Consider the following 20544-nt stretch of genomic DNA (forward strand, 5'->3'; position numbering starts at 1 on the left):
ATTAAATGCCGAGCATTAAATGACTCTTTTTGGGATTTCTGCTCATTTTTCATCCCTTGCTGCACCACGTTCAACAATGGTTCTGGTCCTTGGGACCGACTCACTCGTCCCTAGAGGCACAGCTCTTACTCTGCGGCACCTAATAACCATTCTATGCTAGCAGAGTCACTGCTAAATGCACATTCTTTTCCGTAACGTAAGAATGAGGCAATCATTACGAGTTGAAGTTCTATTCTGATTATGGCTCTCTTTGTTCTCAGCCTGAATACAGATCTTTTGATTTGCCAACGGCTCAGATGAATGTCCCGGCTCCAACCATCTTGTGCGATTTCAGAAAATACTGATTTTGAGCACAGTGTATAGGCTCTTTGACTTTCAATAAGCATCCACGCGATCTCACTCATTCCCTCACAAACTCACACACACACACACACACACACACACACACACACACACACACAGGTGCACACAATGTGCCAAGGTAGTTTAAATGTTCTTCCTTTCCCCTCCACTGTTCCTTTCTCCAGCCGTCTTTAATGGCCTGCCATCTTATTAGTCTCCATCATCTGAGGGGTCCCAGAATACCCATACTCCCATTCTGCAGGCCAGTCAATAGTTCAACACACGGCCTGACGGTGCTGCGATAAATTGTCCCCTGTGTGTGTAGGTGAGGGCTTTTGTATGCAAGCGAGAGTGAGCAAAGAAGAAAGGGCTGGGATGAGTTCTTTGTGTGTAGCTGTACCCTTTGTCTAACACACATTTAACTGGCCTCTGGACAGCAGGGGGTGCTAATGGGAAATACAAGTCCTGGCAGTCAGAGACATCCGTCTGTCCAAATGCTGGCTGCACATTTTGTCCTGACCTTTCTGCTTTTGGCCGTCAGCCCGTTTTTTCATCCTCTGTCGTTCCACCTAGTCACTGTAAAGAAGTCTATGACTGCGGTTTGATCATTTGAGCCCAATGACCATCGCTTTCATCCACATAGTCCACATCATATCAGCCGGTGCCAGTGTGTTACAGCTCATTTGTGAAGGGAAAGCTAGAGCCAAATGCCCCGAAAAGCAGGCATCTTGAGCCCTCGGCTGCCCTACCCATCGGCTCCAGAGGTAGTGGAGAGGGCAGAGTGTGAGCTGTGAATCTCCTGCAGGTTCAAATGGAGGGGAGAATTAACAATCTGCTTCATTCTGCAGTGCTTGGGAGGAAACAGAAGAGGTACTAAGAGCGTGGAAATGTGAGGCTCTGGCTGACCTTTTTAAATACAAATTATGCACATCTTCATCGTGTGTGAATCACTTTACGCTGAAGTGCTGTGATCTTTTTTTTAGTGGGAGGATGGATTTTTTACTAAAATGTTATGGGCCAGTTGGAAGTAGCATTAGCTGCTAATGCTGATAATACTCGCCTTGTGTTGACTGCTCTGCTCATTAACTTTACTCTCATCGGTCACAATCTTTCTGAATTTCTTGAGGAATGTGTGTCGTTGAATATCTGACTCTGGTATCTTTTTACTTATTGATTCGTTTTTACAGTTTTAAGTTACGTATTTATCAATCATTATCAGTCGAAACAGTTCATCTGTGAGTACGTTCTTTCCTGTTTTGTGGGTTTGTGTGCCCTCTGAGAGTCGGTGTTTGTACTCCGAGTACTCACTTGTTTATGAAGCATCACTCTAACACCTGCGAGTGTTTGCTCCGTATTTGGATTAAATAGCTTTTGAAAAATTCAGAAGGCAACACCTGTTGTTTCAATGTGTCAGCTACATATTGACACATATTTAAGTATCTGATCCTATAGGAAAACTTGAATAGGACATCCTTATTAATGAGCTGTTACTAAATCGTAGAAAAAAATGTTGTATTTTCTTTGAGTTTAGGTAAGGTGGGGTGCCTCCACTACAAAACACTGCAAAAATAAACCTGGGGTTGCACATTCAAGAAAAACAGATAGTTCATAACAAATTTCCTGAATATCAGAGCTTCACTCAAACACAACCGTGATTGTGTATTGCCTTTCCGCGGCTAGGTGCCACATTGAACATCTGGGTTTGCTGTTGTTGCCAGATCATCCCTGTGTGTTTCACTTAATCCACGCCACGAGCAAGTACAACCTATAAATAAATAACTGCAGGAGCATGAGGGAGTGAGAGATTCACATACGCAGACAGGTACTAACAGAGAGCAAAGAAGCAAATGTGTTTGCGTGTATCCTGCACGCCGGCCTCGCCTCCCAGTCACGAACACAGGGAGCCAGGTAGCGATCTAACGGGTACAGGTTGTTCCCTACTGTTCCCTGTGAAGGGACATTAGGTGTACCCGGCGTGGGTGACACTGTCAGGTTCAGCGTGCATCACCGGGTGGAGTCCTTGTCCTGACAGCCCGCCGACAGCCTCACGACGGTAGATCAACAAGGTAATGAGTGGAGAGGAGGATGTGGAGGAGGACACGAAAAACTGCTGACAAGGCGACCTGACGCTGCTGTCACCTTACTCACTTTAGTGAGAGACGGGGAATGACGAAGAGGCGAGTGTGGGGGGGGGGGAGTGAAGGAGCATAGTTGAGGCTTAGATTGTGGAGGGAAATTTAATGATGTGCTTGTATCCATTTGGTAAAAAAGTCATCCTTAAGTATAATATATTTTCTCTGTTTCAAATATATGTGTTCATTATTAGAAAGTATGTTTATAAGAAGGACTCGTATTAGAAGACATATCTGCTAAAATGAAAACACCATCTTTAGACGACTGGATGCTGATGAAAGGAAATGTTTCAGAGAGCATCCCTTTTTACTCTGTCATGCTTTTGTGCACAGTGTGGAGCCCGTTACCATGACTTCAGCTGTGTGTGTGTGTGTGTGTGTGTGAGTCATCTTTGCAGTGTGTATGTCAGGCTGTGTCATTCCCTGTCAGTTCAAGGCTTGTTTTGAAGAGGTGATGGGTGGTCAAAATGAGTTACTTGTTAAAACAGACCCGGCGGTGCCAGTACGAAAAGAAAAAAAAAATCCACTTTTATGTTGAACTGAAACACGCAGAAGCCTTCAAGATGAAGATCCATTCTGAGACCTTGAACAAAAAAAGAAAGAAAAAGAAGCTGAAAACTGTGTTAATTCAAAGTACGGCTTCTCCTCGCAAAACTTAGTTTGGCCTTGTAATGTAAAGGACATTGTTGGTGAAGTCAAACTTATTATTGCAGACCAGACGTCCTTCTTTTTTTTTGGTTCCACTCTTTCACCCCATTTGGGAACCATATAACGCATCATTAGTTTGCTTCTACAGTAGCCCACAAAGCCCATTTTGTGATAGACCTGCTCTGACATTGCCAACCAGACTGGTCGCTCTCGAACGACCCACGTCACCTCCAAAGTCAGTGAAAAGATTGAACGTGAAGGTCCACACAGGCGTGGACGGGCTCTCACTCTGGAAGAAAAACCTTTCACATTTCACTGAGATGTAATTGAATTTTCTGCCCCTCTTATCGGCTCGGTGATGGGATAGCATCTCACCACTTTCAAGAGAGTCAATGGAAACACAACGCTGGTCACCTTCTAGCTTAACTTGATTTCTTTTTTTTCTTTTTTTTTGCCGTAGAATGAGCACAGTGAAACATTATTTTTGTTACCCTTCCCTTGAAAGCAATTTCACCGATGAGGGGAGACTGATTTGGAGTATATGAGCGTGTGCATGTGTGTGTGAGAACAGTGACAGATAATAGAGAGCCCGATGACAGACCATGCCTCTTCTGCTTCGGCTCCGTCGTCACAATAAACAACCTCCTCTCGCGTTTTTTTGCTTTTGTAGCTGGTGACAAATAAACCCTGAAAGTAAAGGAAATAAATAGCTTCACACTGTAAGTCTGTGCACAACATTGACACTTGGAATAAGGGCTTATTGTATATACTGTTGAATTAGTTACCTTACTTCAATCTCTTTTTACTTTAACGTCTTGTGACGAAAGATGATGTGTGACGTTCCAGGCTATTGCTATGTTACTGTATCTGTAAGTAGAGACAGTCTTGTTCGTGGTATAACAAACTAAACAACTTGTATTTATTTGTGTGTGTGTTTGTCTCATGGTCCCCTTGTATTTTTGGCTGCTGTGTTTGGCTGCATTAGGTATCCGGCGATGCTGTGCTGAGTCTGTGTATGTGTTTGTGTGTGTGAGTGTGTGTGTGTGTGTATGGGCGTCAAGGCCAACTCTGGTGTAATACAGTAAAGAGTTAACAATGTTTTATCAGATGCCAAATGTGCTCTACCGTTATTCTCTTTTCAAACAGATCATTCTACATGTACATGGTAACTTTCACGCTGACAGATATACTTCCTGTACTGACAGAGAAGTGTGTGTACTTGTACATCTATCATTGTGAGGACCCAGTTGAGTTTTAGACCTTCAGAGTGAGGACATTTTGGAAAGTGAGGACCTCACTACTTCAAACGCCCATTTGAAGCTTCAGAAGGAATGCGGTGTGTGTGTGTGTGTGTGTGTGTGTGATCATCAGCAGGTTTTTTAGGTTGAAGGTGCAGGAAGTGGATTGATGTTTTCCAGTTCTGTTGACACCACCTCACAATGCTGCAGTACAAATGGCTTAAACTGTATCAGATGTTGCTATGAATATCACAGCATAGCATGTGTTTTGTGTAGGAGTGTAATTCAGTTCATATCACAAACATCACAAACTCTCATCTGTTTTCTATATCCATAAATATAGCAAGAAAGCAAGAGTAATCTGCAGGAGAAAGGTATTGTCAGCAGCCACTACCAAAATGAATGCCGTACGTCCAATAGATGACTGTGCAGTGTGATAAACAGGACAACGAATCCACCTTCAAAACAGAGAAATAGAGAATTGCAATCAAGACAATCAGAAACTCACCCTTGTTGACTGACTGCACAAATCAATATTTTGAAAATTATCACCCAACTTTGCAGTTTCCCTCAACTATGGAGCGTTGTAATTGTTTTGGTTTTCCTTGCAGCTGACAATTAATCAACCTATCAAGTATTTCAGAAAAATGTTAATGGGGTCACCTTGAGCTCAGTCAGGACATTAGCTTTGTGACAAATTATACACTCCTTCCTTTCCTGTGTCTTACATTTCCAGCCTTTTTCACTGGTTGTCTCTTCAAAAGTGCTGGAATCCAGATTTTACAGTTGAACCTCCATTTCCATATATCTCAGCCTGCCTTTCATCATTTCTATCTAAATCATTTTGGAGATATGGTCCATGACCGTGAGCCTCTCTCTTCCATTTGTGGATCTGTCCTTTCGGCTGCCGAGACCGCTTCATCTTGTCACCCTCCCATTCTGAAATTTCACAGTAAGTCCATGGATATTCTTGAGTAACTTCCAACTCCCAACATAAATTTGAGCCCTCATTTCCTCTCTCCTCCTGGATGTAATGAAAGTCTGGAGTTATCTCCATGTCAGTAACTGCCTCTGATTCTCCTCTGACAACTCTTTCTGCCATTTGGAGAATCAGTCTATGGGTATTTCTTTTCTGTCAACCAGGCAATTCATCTCCTTGTCCATTCTGGATTCTTCCTCTTTGTCCACTGTTTATCTGTTGACAGTGGCGTTTTCATCACTGCCATGTTTCTGGTCTTTTTTCTTCTTTATTTGAACTGGCGTACACTGATTTGGTTTGCTAAGCCCCACCACCGTTAACTAATGTTACCTGTCAAGCTTTCTGGTCTCATGTGGTACAGTTTCCAATGATAACAATGGTATATGTACCAACCGAATATTGCATTAATTCTTTCATGAATCACGAAACACCCCCTTGCTCTGAAGTTTTACATCCAGCTTTCAAACCTAAAATAGATTTTGGGTTGATCCTATAATTCCACTAATATTACTGAGGGCTCAATGGCTTACATAAACACCGTAATCAGAATAAACTTGCTAATTCTAAGAGAAATGTCATTACATTTGATAGTGTAATATCTATCTGTGCATGCTCGCCCACACGCACATAAAGTAGCTCCCGGGGGACTCCAGCTCATGTTGGGTGCTGTGGGTGGCTCGTCTTCTCTTATTCAATAAGCGCATGAGTAAGAAGTATAAAATACTGAAGGCAGTTCATTCTAGTTTACAGTTCAATCTTGGAGGGAAGGAGTTGATTGTGACAGAAATGGCCTTACTGAAAACGGACTGTGTGACACATGAACAGCACACTAAAGATGATTTAGCTGCCCCGTCATTTCACAGCAGTGGCTTTTTAAACACTTTTGTTTCACTTTCAAGTCTCAATTGCTGAGAACGCAGCCAAGATTTAACTGGGGTGACAACTCGCACTTTCATTATAACCACTGTTCGGTGAATTACAATGAATACAATACTGTGCTAGCTGAATCATCTGACACTCATGATGCTGTATCACTTCAGATCCACTGAGAAGTGTCCTTGATACATTTTATTACACTCCGTTAGTTTCTCCTACTTGTGAGCCAATAACTATATAACAGCAATAAGCCCACTGCAGCAAGTTGCTGTAGAGCAGTCGAATCAATAGTGTGCACCATAGATTTGTTTAATATCTAAATACATATCTTTGTATACTAAAGAAAAAATCCAGACCTTTGAAGATATTTCTAAGCCATCTCCAGTATTTCCAAGTTCCTGTGATTTAGCATCAAAGAGCCTCTGCCATGTGGTCCTTGAAGGTCCTGTGTTGCTTAAAAGAGGCAAATTCAAACAAGACACTCGAGCATCGGTAAACCGCCGGAGGATGTTTTCAGATATGTGAAAAAGAAAGTGAGCCAAATAAGGAAAAAACAAACAGTTATTTCCCCCCAATGGGCCACATAATAGTCAATTAGCTTGTGAAATCATCAGGGTTAGGGGACGGCTCAATTGTTTGTTCCACTCACAACGAGGCAAAGCAGCAGCCGAATTCTTTCTCCAGGCATTGTTGTTCTTGAACACTTCCTTCTCTTTATGCTTCTCTGTTAGGCACCCATAAAAAGATGCTTTTGCCACGAGGTATAAAAATAGCATTGTGATTCATATTTGCAACATGATGTGAATCAGAACGAGGGAAGTAAACGTGATTCAGACATTAGACAATGATAATCTAAAGCGGGCTTTATGTTCTGGACACACTGTAAATGGCATTGTAAGGTCTACCTCAGCAGGAAGTGCTCTGGCAAGGAATGATGTCATTCCAACCACTATTGCATGTGCTTTCCGAATTTATCAGAAAACTGCAAACGTAAAATGTTTGTATTGGATCAGTGTGTAAATCTTTTTATGGTCATACCTATTTGGGTCTCAAAATTTCAAGGGTCACATGACCTCTTTATTTATGAATCTGATGACTCTGCACGGTCCACCATTTTGGTCCGGACGGAAATATCTCAAGAACTTTTGGATGCATAAAGATATCATTTTGTACATACATTCATATATCTTTGAGACTTCAGTGTTCCCCCTATTATTTCTCTAGCGCCACTATGAAGTTGACATGTGTGGTTTTGAGTAAAAATCTCAACAACTATAAAATGGATTGCCATGAAATTTGCAACAAATTTGGCAAAAGACTTGGACATGACTTTATAGCCAAGACCAAAAATGTTATGCCGTCCCTAAAGATATGATACTTCCTCAATTAGAAAAAAAACAAACATTCAATTGAAAGTAATCAAGGCATGTCTCCAAAAGTAGTATAACAGTATGGAAGCGTATTTCTTTCAGCAGATTGGGATGAAATCTAACCAGATTTATGAATGACGTTCCGTGACATTGAGTGATGGATGCCTGTCATTTTCCATCCTTGAAGTCCTGACCCTGAGTACTGGGCTGTGTATATATCTGTGCTTGCAGTACGTCAACCAAAATCTACGATGCAATTTCCACCGCTGCCGTCTCGCTCCCTCTTTCTCTTTCTAGCTCTCCCTCCATTTTATCCACATCCCGGGGCATCGGCTTTTGAAGAGATTCAATTTGAAATCCTGTCTTGCATATTTCACAAGCCCAACCTGTTTTTATACCCTGTGCTCTGTTGTTGCTGGAAAGACGTTACATTGACATTGCATGGGAATGCCTGTGGTTATAATGGTCTGTGTGTTTTTCGTGCAGTATGTGCAAGCAGTTTGTTCTTAAATCCTTTAGGGCGACTATCCTCGTTTGGTCTTAAAATTCAACACGATAAATGAAAGGCTAACCCTGTACAGCAGGAGGCAAGAATCTGAGTGTGCCGTGTGCTGTTTTGTAGTCTCACCTCAACCTGCTCACCCTGAGATGCTTATCACTGGCCCGCCATTTAAGAATGTCTCAATGGGATTTTAACAAGAGCTGAAGGCTGATTCTGTGCTTTTCAGAAACATAAACTGGTCGACATTGATCTCAGTCCTCTTCAGTGGCCAGAATGTATGGATTACATATAAAAGTACAGAGCTGCCTCCCTTTCACGCTAGGTTTCTTCTCGTCACTTTGCCTCTTTCTTGCTAAACAGTGCTTTTTATGAGCGGTGTCGTCCCACTCAGGTGAGCGCACGATTGATTGGCATCTCCATAACCAATCGATCCCTGCAGGATTGATCACATGAGGTGAGCAGAAAGCACAAAGAGAAGGCCACCTAGCATGCATCACTGCATGTCAGCTCACAGGGAATTTCACAGGGTAGCGTTAGCCATGCTTGGTATAGGAGCATAGTAACTTCATGCATATTTCATGTCTATTTAACTCTTCAAATAGCACTTTATCGCCTCATTCTTCCAGTTTTTTAGCAAGACAACAGTTCATTACATCTTAGACCATTTTCCATAATTTATCTGATCTGATCAGTGCTATTCTAGATAGACCGATCAATTTTATGTGTTTTTCAAAATGACCTTTATGAGACTTTAAATCACTAACAAGTGCAAATTGACTTCTTGTCCTCTGGGGGGAAAAAAAGAAAAGCACAGAGACAGTTAACCATGTGACTCGTCCAGTGTCTATCTAATGATTTAATCATGTCATGGCTATATTTGTAAGCCATTCTACACAAAAGCTTCTTCAGACAACGTGACCAAGAATGTGCTGCAAATACGCTTCCTCAGTCCTTTTCTAGGCTTTACTGTCTTTGCTTTGAAACAGGATGGTAGTTCTTATGAGAGCGAGGGAGCTGCAGATGGGTGTGGATAGCGGATGTATGTTTCCATTTGACCTTGATCAAGGAAAACAGAGGCTCAAAGACTAGATGTGGTTTTTCATCTGTTCATAAAAGGAGGCCCTGTTGGATGAATCCGATCTGTATTCTCTCTAAAGAGTCTGTCCTCTTGTAACATACTGTCAGAATGGTGGGGTATACAAAGCATTGCACTTTCAATGGTTGGATTTGAGCAGCAAAAGCACTTTGGTTAAGGTTCCAACTATGTACTCCCATGACCAGTTTTTTTTTTGTACATCAGTATTGTTTGGTGAGATCAGACTTTCACTCCTTCATTTCCTGAGTCAGAGCTTTCTTTCTGTACCTCTGTCACCTTCACGCTCTGCCTCATCTCCTCATGATTCATATCCACACAGTGTTGGGGGAATAGATAAGAGTAGTCAGATACAATTTTTGTTGCAATGAGTAATGTAACGTGTTAGTTTGCAATTCAAGTTATCATTTAGTTACATTTTTCAAATAAATAAGCAATCCATTACAAGAACATCACAGTGAAGTGCAAATTATGCCTGGGGTAAGAGCAAAGAACTATTCTTCCAAATTGAAGAAGCAGCTGCTTACACACAGCTCCAGAACCCTGGTTGGTGGCGAGATGCATCAAGGAAGAGAGCGATGCCGGTGCTACAGCTCCGAAACAGGGAACTCCGAGGGAAATTATCAAGCTTGTAGCTGGTTACGTGGTGGAGAGCATATCAACTGTAGAGTCTCAATCTCTCCGTAACATCATTAATAAAAAACCCTATGATCCGTAACATGAAGGGAACAGTGCCTGACATTTGCTAGCTACCGCGATATGATAAAGAGCTGTAAAGGGGATATTGCCCCTGTCAGAGTTACAGATGCCGTAGCCAAGGTTATGCAATGGCGGTAGAGGCAATACATTCAAAAGGTACACGTACAGTAGGGTCGACTACGCGCCCTCTGGACAATAAAACCAACATGCATGCGCAAGGAATCACAAAATGATTCTTATTTATTTGGTAATGCAAAAGTACTCGTCGTCTTAAGTTCTCAGTAGGTAATAATGTCACGTAACTTTTAACGGCAGTAATGTTGCAATCACACACACAAACAAACATTCCTCCCACTGTAGCCCTGTCCACTCACACCAGCATTTCATATTTTAATTGTGACACAAAATAAGTGAAAGTCAATGAAGTGCCCCATACTGAACAGTGGTCAATACGTGTTCACATGGAGGTTAACAAGGTTAACCAAAGTTAGGCCATTAATAAAGATGAAGATATTAGGTTATGCACTCTTTATGATCGCTAAGAGGGAAAAAAAATGACTTGACTTTGCCTCATGATTATAGAAAAGTCTTTGTCATGCTTATTTATAACCGACAGTGTGCATTTTAATAGATATTGTGTCAGAACTTGGATAGCCATATCTGTGTGTTTATTTATTTTAATTCCCTCTCCCACTCAGATATTTGCTCCCTGTTTAGGGGAATAATGCAGCATTTTACCATGTAATAATACTTTGAATATAAAATTCAGTCAGTCGGAATTCTCTGTTGTGAATGTGGCACTACGTCATGTTTCTACTTCTTGCAGGAACTTTGATGAAATTAAAATACACTTGTGTGATGTATGCAGCACATGTGCTGCATACATATATTACCCTCTGCATTCATCAGAAGAAAGAAATATGCTTATTTATGCAGAATCTTCTGCTCTCCAGTCCTTGTATTCTGCCTGATGAACTGATTAATTCTCTATGAGCAGTATGAGACTATATATATTTATATAAATATTGAAAGAAAACTGCTTTCTTGAACAAAAAAGCATAGTAGCTAGCAGCTTCTTCAGGGATCTCATTTGCTATGACTTCTGCTGATGTGGGTTTTTTTAACATGATGCCGTCTTCAGCGACTCTTTGGCTGCAGTCCGCCAGAGGAAAGACCCTTTGACCCCACTAGTCACACAGCACGATATCTCATCTCTGCTGCTGCACACCTCTACGCCGATGACGCGGAAAAAGCTGCACGATCAAGGTTAATGAAAGTCGAAGCAGTCCACAGCGACTGAGTTCACACTGAGGATATAATCAGTGGACCTGCTGCATAAAGAAAAGACGGTTGTCTTCCTGTCCGATGTCATCGCCCATACACTCCGTGCAACAGATGCTCAGTGGCTGTAGTCAGCATTGGGTCTCAATAGTACCAGTATTTTACCCTCTGTCCCAGTGGAACTGCTCACCCTAGTTGTTGAACACATTTAGAATTTTGAATGCAGAAGATATTGTAGCTCCAATGGCTGCTGGATACTGGCATCAGAAAAAATGAAATATAGTTTGGGTTGTAATATGTTCTCTTAATAATTGATGTGCCCTTCTAAATGTAAATCGTGATCCTTTTTATTTTTCTCATCCACATTAAAAGAAAGAGTTAGACAGTTTGGTTAATATGATCATTTGTTTGTGACTTTTTGGAGGGAGTTGGAAACCACTGGACTAAACTACCAAACTGTATTTAAAGGAGAATGTCCTCTCAAGAAAAAAAACACAGCATCAGCATTTTCAGCAGGTACCCCAGAACTACACATGGTCACGTTTAAGGAGAAAGTCCTGTATAGCGGCCGCAGTCATTTTGACAGGAGCAAAGACGGAGAGTCAGGAGACTGTTGGAAAGTGACAGCCTAACCTAAACAAGTCATGTTTGTACCAAACCGGCTCTAAATATTTCTTCCACCATTGAACAAAAGACCTGTGCTTATTCACACACATACACAGAAAGCACATTAATTAAAAAGTGCATGTCTGAACACTATATTCACATGTACTCAGCATAATGTTTCACATCCCTGCAATGCTGCAAAATGCCACACAGTTGCAAAGGCTGCACATACTGTATCGAAATTGTATGCAGGCAGAAGCAGATCCTCTCATGCACCCCGATTCAAATCAATGTTTTATTATAAGTGCAGACTAAATAAACAACACAAGCCACCAGCACACAGACCTGAACTCACATCAGACTACAGCACCAGCTTGTTAGCAATTATGGCAGAGAGAGCCGAAGACATAAGCGAGCACTGTATATTGTATTCTGGACGGAATGCATTGAGGCCGCTGCGCTCGCTCATCCGTCTTCAATACTGACGTATGGAAAGATGAGAGGAGAGAGAGAGAGAGGCAGCATCCAGGGCTTGTCTCCGCCTCGTCAGTCACGTTGACACCTGGAACCGCTCAATCTCCTTACCTGGAGGAGGACAGACTGGCTGTGTGAGTGTGTGTGTGTGTGTGTGTAAGAGGGACGGTTGGACAGAGAGGATGACAGGGAGCTTGACAAAATGGATGAAAGGAAAGAGGATGAGAAAAGTTGATATGCGAAGAGGGAGTTTGAGTGACAGACTTAGATGTTGGAGGAAAGTGAAGCCGTCGTTGGAGTTGTTGACAATGATGCTATGCTTTACATAAATACACACACACACACACATGCATATATTTATGTTATCAGTCATTTAACATGGAGAGTTTTTTTTTACTGTGTCCCCTCACAAATAATCCCCTTGAAGACTTTATCCAAAGCGCGTGTAACTTTTAAAAAATCCAGCCGCACGTACTGTTGGTTGTCAGATTATCTCCCACCAGAACAAGCGCTCCCGCAAAATGCAAATAGGAACATTTTGATTCACAACAATGAGCGGAAGCATTGTGAGCAGAGACGGTAGGTAGGCAACAGAACGACTCTCATCCTAAAAGAAGTCCTCTGTTTTTTTTTCAGGCAGATCTATTTTTTGCTCAAGTAAAAAGCTCACCTGCAAGCTGAGTGTTGGAACAGCAGACTTTATTTCTATTTCTATTCATTATTCATTACTCGTACAAGCTCTTTTTTAGAAGTTGTAGACCCAGCTATATACTCTCTAAAGATACTTTCTCCTCAAGCCTATGTGCTGCCATGTGGCATGAAGATGAGAAGTGAGCCTCTTGTGCAGGAAGAGGAAGCAGACGGGATCTTGCTGCACACAAATCAGTTTGAGTTATTTTTCAGATTTAAGGCTGCGTACACACAAAACACACCGCGCATTTTAGCCACAAATACACACATACAATAGGCGGGTATGTAGAGGTTATATTTTCCTACCTGTCAACTCTTTTTCTGCGAATACACAGATTTCTGTGGAGACAAAGATTTTGTAATTCCTCTGACGAATCCTCACCCTCTGGGGAGAGTCATGCCAATGTTGTGCTGCAGCCTGAGTGTCCTGATTTTGTGCTCACTGAGTCCATGCTTATGACATTTTATCTAGCAACACCAGCAGGTCAAAAGCTTTCATTTATCTAATGAAATATCTCCAAATATCTTTGTTTCCAAATGGTGTATCCTACTGACTTGCACCATCACAACCTGAAGTGGAAATGTCTCATAAACTATTGGATGAGTTGCCATACAATTTAGTAGAAACATTCAGGATGACTTTGATGATCACACAAAATCATACTTTATACCAATTCATATCTTATGTCATTTTACAAAGACATGAGGCACGAGGCATTTTCTTGTTATGGTGTACTTGCTATCGTGTAGGCCTTTTTCTTCACAGCAGTCATTTTGACGTGTCGTTGCAGGGCAAACACAGGTGCAATTAATCAAATTAATTATGTACCTGTAGTATTTAGTGTGTCACAGCCAATGCAGTGAGCTAGCATGCGCAATGCTAGGGCCCTAACCCACCTAAATGCAACCGGGCCATAATTACACCTGTTTACCTTTCAATGACATGTCACAATGGCTGCTGTTAAACGAACCTATTATGGATGTGTCTTCTGGGTGACAGATCATCGAACGTGTCTCTGCTAATAACACCAGCATGACAGAAAAGCCTTGTACCGCGGTGTCAAACTTATTTTCAAGGCACGTATTACATCATTCACATAGAAACAACATGACAGCAGTGACCGAAAGGATCGATAAAACTCAAGGCAACCCTGAAGATAGAGACAAAGAGAAAGTAAGCTGGGGCCAACACATATATATATTCTTTATACTAAACCTGCAGCACAGAACAAAGGGGGCTTCTAGAAGAATGGAGAAGGAAAAAGACTCATACATGCAACTATTCAAATATATAGTCCAAAAAGCGTAGAGACAATTGTAATAGCTGCATGACTGTCCCCCACGTCTGTGTGTGTGTGTGTGTTGGGTGTGTGTCACTTTTGGCCGTCAGCTTTCTTGTTTTTTCACACGTTCTCTTCTGTAGATTTTGCTGAAATAAATAATTGCTCTTGATCCTTTTTTTTCACTTTTGTACACTGTGGTTTTGTCAGCTGTTCTGTGCTGTACATTTTTACTTCATTGTTTCATTGTCTGTCGGTGTCTAGACGGACAGGAGAAGCAGACAGAACAGAGCAGGTAGACAGAAGACCTGGCCCTGCACACAATTGGTAGCAGAGTGAGAGAAAAAAAAAAAAGGTCAACTTCTTACCACTAACCCAGGCAGCCTGGAGAAGAGGTCAGAGCTCACCACGGATGCAGCAGCAACCTCACTCTGCGTTTTCTCCTCCTTTCTGCAGCGATGACCTTTCTCCAGACTCGTCTATTGGGGAGGAAGGGAAGGGAGGAGAGGGGGAGCTGCAGAGTGAGGTCGAGTCACAACCGCAACCTCAGCCCGAGCAACAGCAGCAAGAGGCTCAGCCACAGATTCATCCGCCACAGCCTCAGTGTGAGCCCCAACCTCAGCCTGAAACCAATCCTCAGCCGGAACCTGAACCTAAATCTCAGCCTGCACCGGAGCCTGAGCCCGAGCCCGAGCCCGAGCCGGAGCCCGAGCCCGAGCCCGAGCCCGAACCCGAGCTCCAGCCCCAGCCTCAGCCTCAGCCTCAAGTCGAGGTTCCGAGCGAGGAGGCGGCACAGGACGCCCCTGAAGCCCCTTCACCTTGCAGAGAGGAGCAGGTGGTGGTGGAGCAAGAGACGGAAACGCTGGAAGAAGTTGTGGAGGCAAAGAGAAAGCAAGAGGGAGAGGAGGCACAGGCCTGGCGGCGTGAGGGCGAAGCGGCACAGGAAGAAGAGGAGGAGGAAGAAGGGGGAGGAGCAAAAGGAGGTGGGGTGGGTAGGAGAGCCAGCCTGCACCACACGGCGTCGCCCTTGAGGGTGCAGCGCAACGGGGCCGGCTCACACTCCACCACCTCCGACTATGAGCTCTCGCTTGACCTCAAAAATAAGCAGGTAGGGTTGTGTTGGGGATGGGGGAGGGTTGGTGTGTTGTTTGGGTGAGGGGAGCGGGTACAGTAGCTTGGCTTGTGTGTATTGTACGTCTTGTGGTCTGACATGTTTGTGATGTTCCTGTCTGAAGAGGAAACTTGTGTTTTTGGGAGAGAAGCTGGTGTTTGATGAGATTTTGATTTTTTTGTTATTTTGATTTTGTTGTTGTTTGTCGCATTGATCCCTTTTGGCACTTCTAATGATGAGCTTCCTTTTCTTCATTTTCATGAACCATCATTGTCATGTCATCATTTTATCGTCATCCATACATGATTTCGTCTCTCACCAAATTTGGATTGTGAGTCTATGTCTTCTGAAAGTACTGCAGAATTTATACGACCATATTTTACTGCTGTGTTGTAACTTACTGGAAGTAGAGCAACTCATGTACATTAAGTTTTATACACTGTATATACATACGTACAGGTGCACACATCAGGGTAAAATAAAGACAATGTGCAAACAAATTGCGTTTGTATCTGCATGAATGGAAAGCCTTTTCGTTTGTCTTCGCTCTGCTGCTTTGTGAGATCCTCTGGATGATGAAAAGCCCCCATTCCCATGAAGAATAAAAGCATGTGACTTGTTATCTGTTCTCATCTTGTTGCAGCCAGTTAACCTGATTTTGTCTGAAACCGATATGTCTATGAACTGTGACTGTATTTAAACATGCATTTCCATGTTCTCATGTTTGTGCTCTTATCACGCTGTTCATCAGGGAGTTGGAAATCATTACATATTCATCTCCATTTCAAGAACCATCAAACATTCGCCGTCCGTTTTCATTGTCATCCATCTAACCAACATTCTCCAGTCCATGGATCTTCAACCAGGTAAGGCAGCAGACTTGTGGGGCTCAGTCTGTGCTCCTGATCAGTTTTCTGCAACTCAGATCTTCATTGCGATGCATAATATTATTAGAGCTTAATCATTTTCATAATCACTTAATATTTTATTTTTGCACATGAAGTTCAGTTTTCTCGTCACAAGCCTGAGAAAGCAGTTGTATAATTTCCATGTGTTTGAAGAAATAACCCTCATGATGTCATAATGATGTCATCAGGGTTGCCTTGGTCTGGACTTGACACCTACACTTTTTAACAGACTGTTTGCATTACAAAGTGTGTGGTTTGTAAAGAAGTAGGCATTTAGGAGGCAGCATGGGTCTAATACAATGCTGTTATGTTGCATTATGGGAAATGAATGCTCCAGTGTTTTTCAGTCAGTATATTTCAGCCTCTGCTCATTTGTTAAATCTTTTTTTTAAATTTGTCTTGTGTGCATGCCACAACTGTATAGCAGTGCAAAACTGAATTGTTAAGTCATTTTCCAGCAGAAAAGCCAAGGTTTTACAGATTCCAGCTTCTCGGTTGTATGGATTGGCGCAGCTTTCCTCTGTTTTATAACATTTAAATTGATCATTTTTGGATTATGGACTGTTGGTTAGGATATTACAAGAAATCGACCTGAGCTCTGGGAAATCAACAATGGAGATTTCTCTCAGTTGCAGGCCTACATATACCAACTGCACATCATGCATGTTTCTTTTGTCAGGTTTTACAATTTTATTTGGATTTACGGTTTTCTTTCTGAGGCGCAAAGGTTGCTGAAGTCTCTGGTATTGACTTCCATGACTATTACTCTAAGTGTGGTGTGTCTTACTCAACCTCAATGGACAATCAACAACCCAGAACAATTAATGAACACAGTCGCCCTGGTTTTAAGTGTTTCTCAGCCTCAGGGCACCAGACTGTGAAGACACATTACAATCCAAAGGACACTGAGAGTGTCCTTTGGATTGCAAGATGAGCTACTGAAGCATTATGGCTGATGTTTGCTAAAATCCACCAACCAAGAGACCAATGAAACAAATTCATTTGAGTGGGACGGTTGCTTTGTTTCACTCTCTGTCAGCTCCATCTTCATTCAGTTTTTTCCTCACTCATCGCTTACTTATTAGACACTAAAGGTTCTTTTAACCTCAGCTCCTTACCTGTGTCTCCCTCTCACCTCCATTCTCCCTCCTTTAATCTCACATCTCTCCCACTATCTCGTTGTCAACAGTGCTGGAGATACGCGATCAGCTAGATTGATCTTGTGTCTGTACAGTTGGGGGTGCCGGGGCTTGATGCATCAGCAGATCAATGTCAGGGTAATTGGATCTGCGAGGCGATACCTTGATTACAGGGGAGGAACCTCGTGATGAAGTCTCTAGTTCAACTTTTATTTTTGTTTTTTTTCAAGCTGGTTTAAATTTAGAACCTCGTTGAATTTCAAGTTATGCCTTACAGTAGAACGCTGGTGAATTTACATGTACATTTTCCTGCCTTGGGCAGTTTTGTTCATTAAATTAAGATGCATTTCTATAAGTTGTATTCTTATTTTTATTGATATAAACAAATTCCTTGTGCCATACAATAACCACACCTAAAGCACAAAGGTGCAGAAGAAAAGGCAACAACTCTAAACTGGGGGAGTTACAATTATATATTATATATGTTTTACAGCTGTGTGATTAATAGGAAAATAATTGGAGTCAGTGTGCTCTTTGACCTCCTTCGTGAACAAAATTATGTTATATGTTCATCAGTATGGCTGTTGATAAAAACAAAAGTTAATGCAAATCAGTCTCACAAAAACGCAGCATGATGAGGAAGAAAACCCAAACCGCCAACTCGTTAATACCCAGCAAAGCTCACAATCTCCACAGAAAATGATGTGATCTTACAATACAATAATCTGAACTCCTTTTAAATAGTTTTTTAGTCTTTCTCTGACTATCTGCACTGTCATCTGAGTCTCTGAGTCTTATTAAAACTCTCCAGCAAAAGCCTTAGGAACACTACACTTCTCCCTGTTTGTAAAGCACGGACACATTTACTCCAAAGTTGTTCATCAAACATAGAGAGGTTTGGGTAAAGAAAGTGATGCAGGTTCAATCTTTGCCGGTTCAATCTTCGCAGACTGCTCAGCCTTTTGTTTCTTCGGCACGATGAAGTGATAGGTGATTAGACCTGACTTGAAACGGCTGTTCCTGCTCTGTAATTGCTGCTAATCTCTGCTTGAGTAATTGAGGTACGCGCGAATCAAAAGGTATTTATCTCCATAAAGTGAAACACGCAACGGTGAAAAGTTAAATTTGATGGCACTCATAATGCCACTTAAATGCGCAAGCGACACGAAGACAAGAAATATCAAACAAGCAGCCTGTCCTAAAACTGCTGATGCAAAAAGGCGTGGATTCGCAAATGTGATGACATTGTTCACTGGTTTGCTGCCATACCATCTCATGTTGTTTTGCACCGCTGATGAGACTGCATTTCTTTCTGCGTCAGAATTCAGTCTTTCAGTAACCGCTGACCTTTTTCACCAACTGACTTTGGTCAATGATGTCTCAGCTTAACTGATCCCCATCCTCTGATGACATCAAGTCTTTTTATTGTCATCCTCATCTTGTAATACAGTCAGCGTTAGTTGTGTCCCAGTTTTGCAGTTATATAATCATCTCATTAATCATGCAGATGTTTCTGTGCTGTAAGACAGTGTGCATGAAGGCTAATAATCGTGTTTTTTGCATTTCGCCCCTTATTTCTGCAGCATGTGAGATCTGATAAGCTGCTGTTTTACTTACACACATCAGCCTTTTCTCACAAATGTAAAGGAGAGACTAAAAGATTATGGCTAAAAAAGGAAATGCAGTGCATTGTTCCCTCTGGACAGCCATGTTGTCATGTGTCCTGTGGCATTGATTTTTCTTTTTAAAGGAATAGTGTGACATTTTGGGAACTACACTTATGAGCTCTCCTGCTGAGCGTTACCACGCTTCTCATCTAACTCCATTAATTTGTTGCTCAGAGACAAACAAGCAAACTGTTTTTACCACAAGCTAGTATTATAAATAATGAGTATTCTACATGATATGTAATCTCGTAAGGCTTGAAAAGAGGAAAAACATCTTGGCACATGACTAAATATGCTCCTTGAAATCATAAAGAAAACATGCTGTGTATTGTGCTTTTGGTTGACCTTTTTGTTTTGAGACACATTTTTATTTAAGGCACAAACACTGCCAGACTAAAACAGATTCCTTTTCCAGAGCCTCTGGGTATTAATATTTCATACATAGACAGAAAAAGTCCCATATTTCAAGCCACGATATCCACCATCACCATCTGATGATATCTGAAAATCTGCCTCTGCTCCTGCAACTCGCATTGCCTTTTTATTTCAATGTGACCATTAACAGAAATATCTGTTCTCATATTAAACCCCCTTTTTGTGGATGTGTAGCCTATTTGACTTCACACGTTTTAGAGATCTGCTCCTTTTGTATGTCCTTGATTTAAGATATTTCCATGTGCCCTCGCCTTTATTCGTCCTTTATTAAAGAATTACACCTTTTCCTCTCCGTAGTATCTTGCCATTTCTAAGTATCTGTAGAATTGCACACTGCAGTGTCGCAGCACTTTGCACTGGTTTGTTTTCCACCCTTTTTTCCCCCTCGTTCAAAGGGGAACATGAGGTCAGCATGGTGCCGAGCTGCCCGTCAAAATTGATTTAGACCTCGGTGGAACAGAGCAGTGCCATCACTGTGCTCTCAAAGCACTGCCTCTCCGGAATAATCTCTCTCCATCAGCGCTTGGTGAAGTGATCAGAGGTAGAACTGACAGTCGGCTAATGTGGGGTATTTTCAGCAGTGCCACTCTTGGCGCGGCCATCCGTCTCATCACCTCTTTCTATATCTTCTTACCTTCCCATCAATGCACTTGTTTTCTTGTTTCTTTAGTGCTCTGATCATCCATCTTTTTGCTGTTTCTTTATCTTGCCGTTTTTTTACATGTAGTTCTCTGTACAGTGGTCAAGTGGCAGCTAGGGATGTGCATGCACATTTCTTTAATCCCATGATTATTGTGGCCATACATATCAGTCTGTAATAGCACAAGAATCATCAAACAGAAGCCCCACCTCTACTCCAGCATCCACCTGTAGGCTCTGAGTCAAGCTCTGTATGGAGAAGTGTATTCATGACAACATGAAAACAATGTATAGTGTGGGAGGCAATGAACCTGCAGAGGACGATCACCCACAATTGCAGCTCCCCTCGGCTAAATTTGCATCTTCGCATCACGTGGAGTTCAAATTTGGTGAAGTCCTAGCCTTAACAAATAGCAAAGAAGTGTGAGTGGTTGA

At 42.0% G+C, this 20544-nt stretch overlaps 1 protein-coding gene across 1 annotated transcript in view; it reads left to right on the top strand.

The window, feature by feature from the left end:
- iqsec3a (IQ motif and Sec7 domain ArfGEF 3a) overlaps positions 1 to 20544 on the top strand; it is a gene marked incomplete at both ends in the record, with an annotated part of 78663 nt that overhangs the window by 24037 nt on the left and 34082 nt on the right. The window contains one exon of the mRNA XM_079183400.1: positions 14667 to 15318. Within this exon, the coding sequence (XP_079039526.1) occupies positions 14667 to 15318 (652 nt within the window). The remainder of the gene's footprint in view (positions 1 to 14666; positions 15319 to 20544) is intronic.

The sequence above is a fragment of the Pholis gunnellus genome (genome assembly GCF_910591455.1).
Source record: "Pholis gunnellus genome assembly, chromosome: 22".
Lineage (NCBI taxonomy): Eukaryota > Metazoa > Chordata > Actinopteri > Perciformes > Pholidae > Pholis > Pholis gunnellus.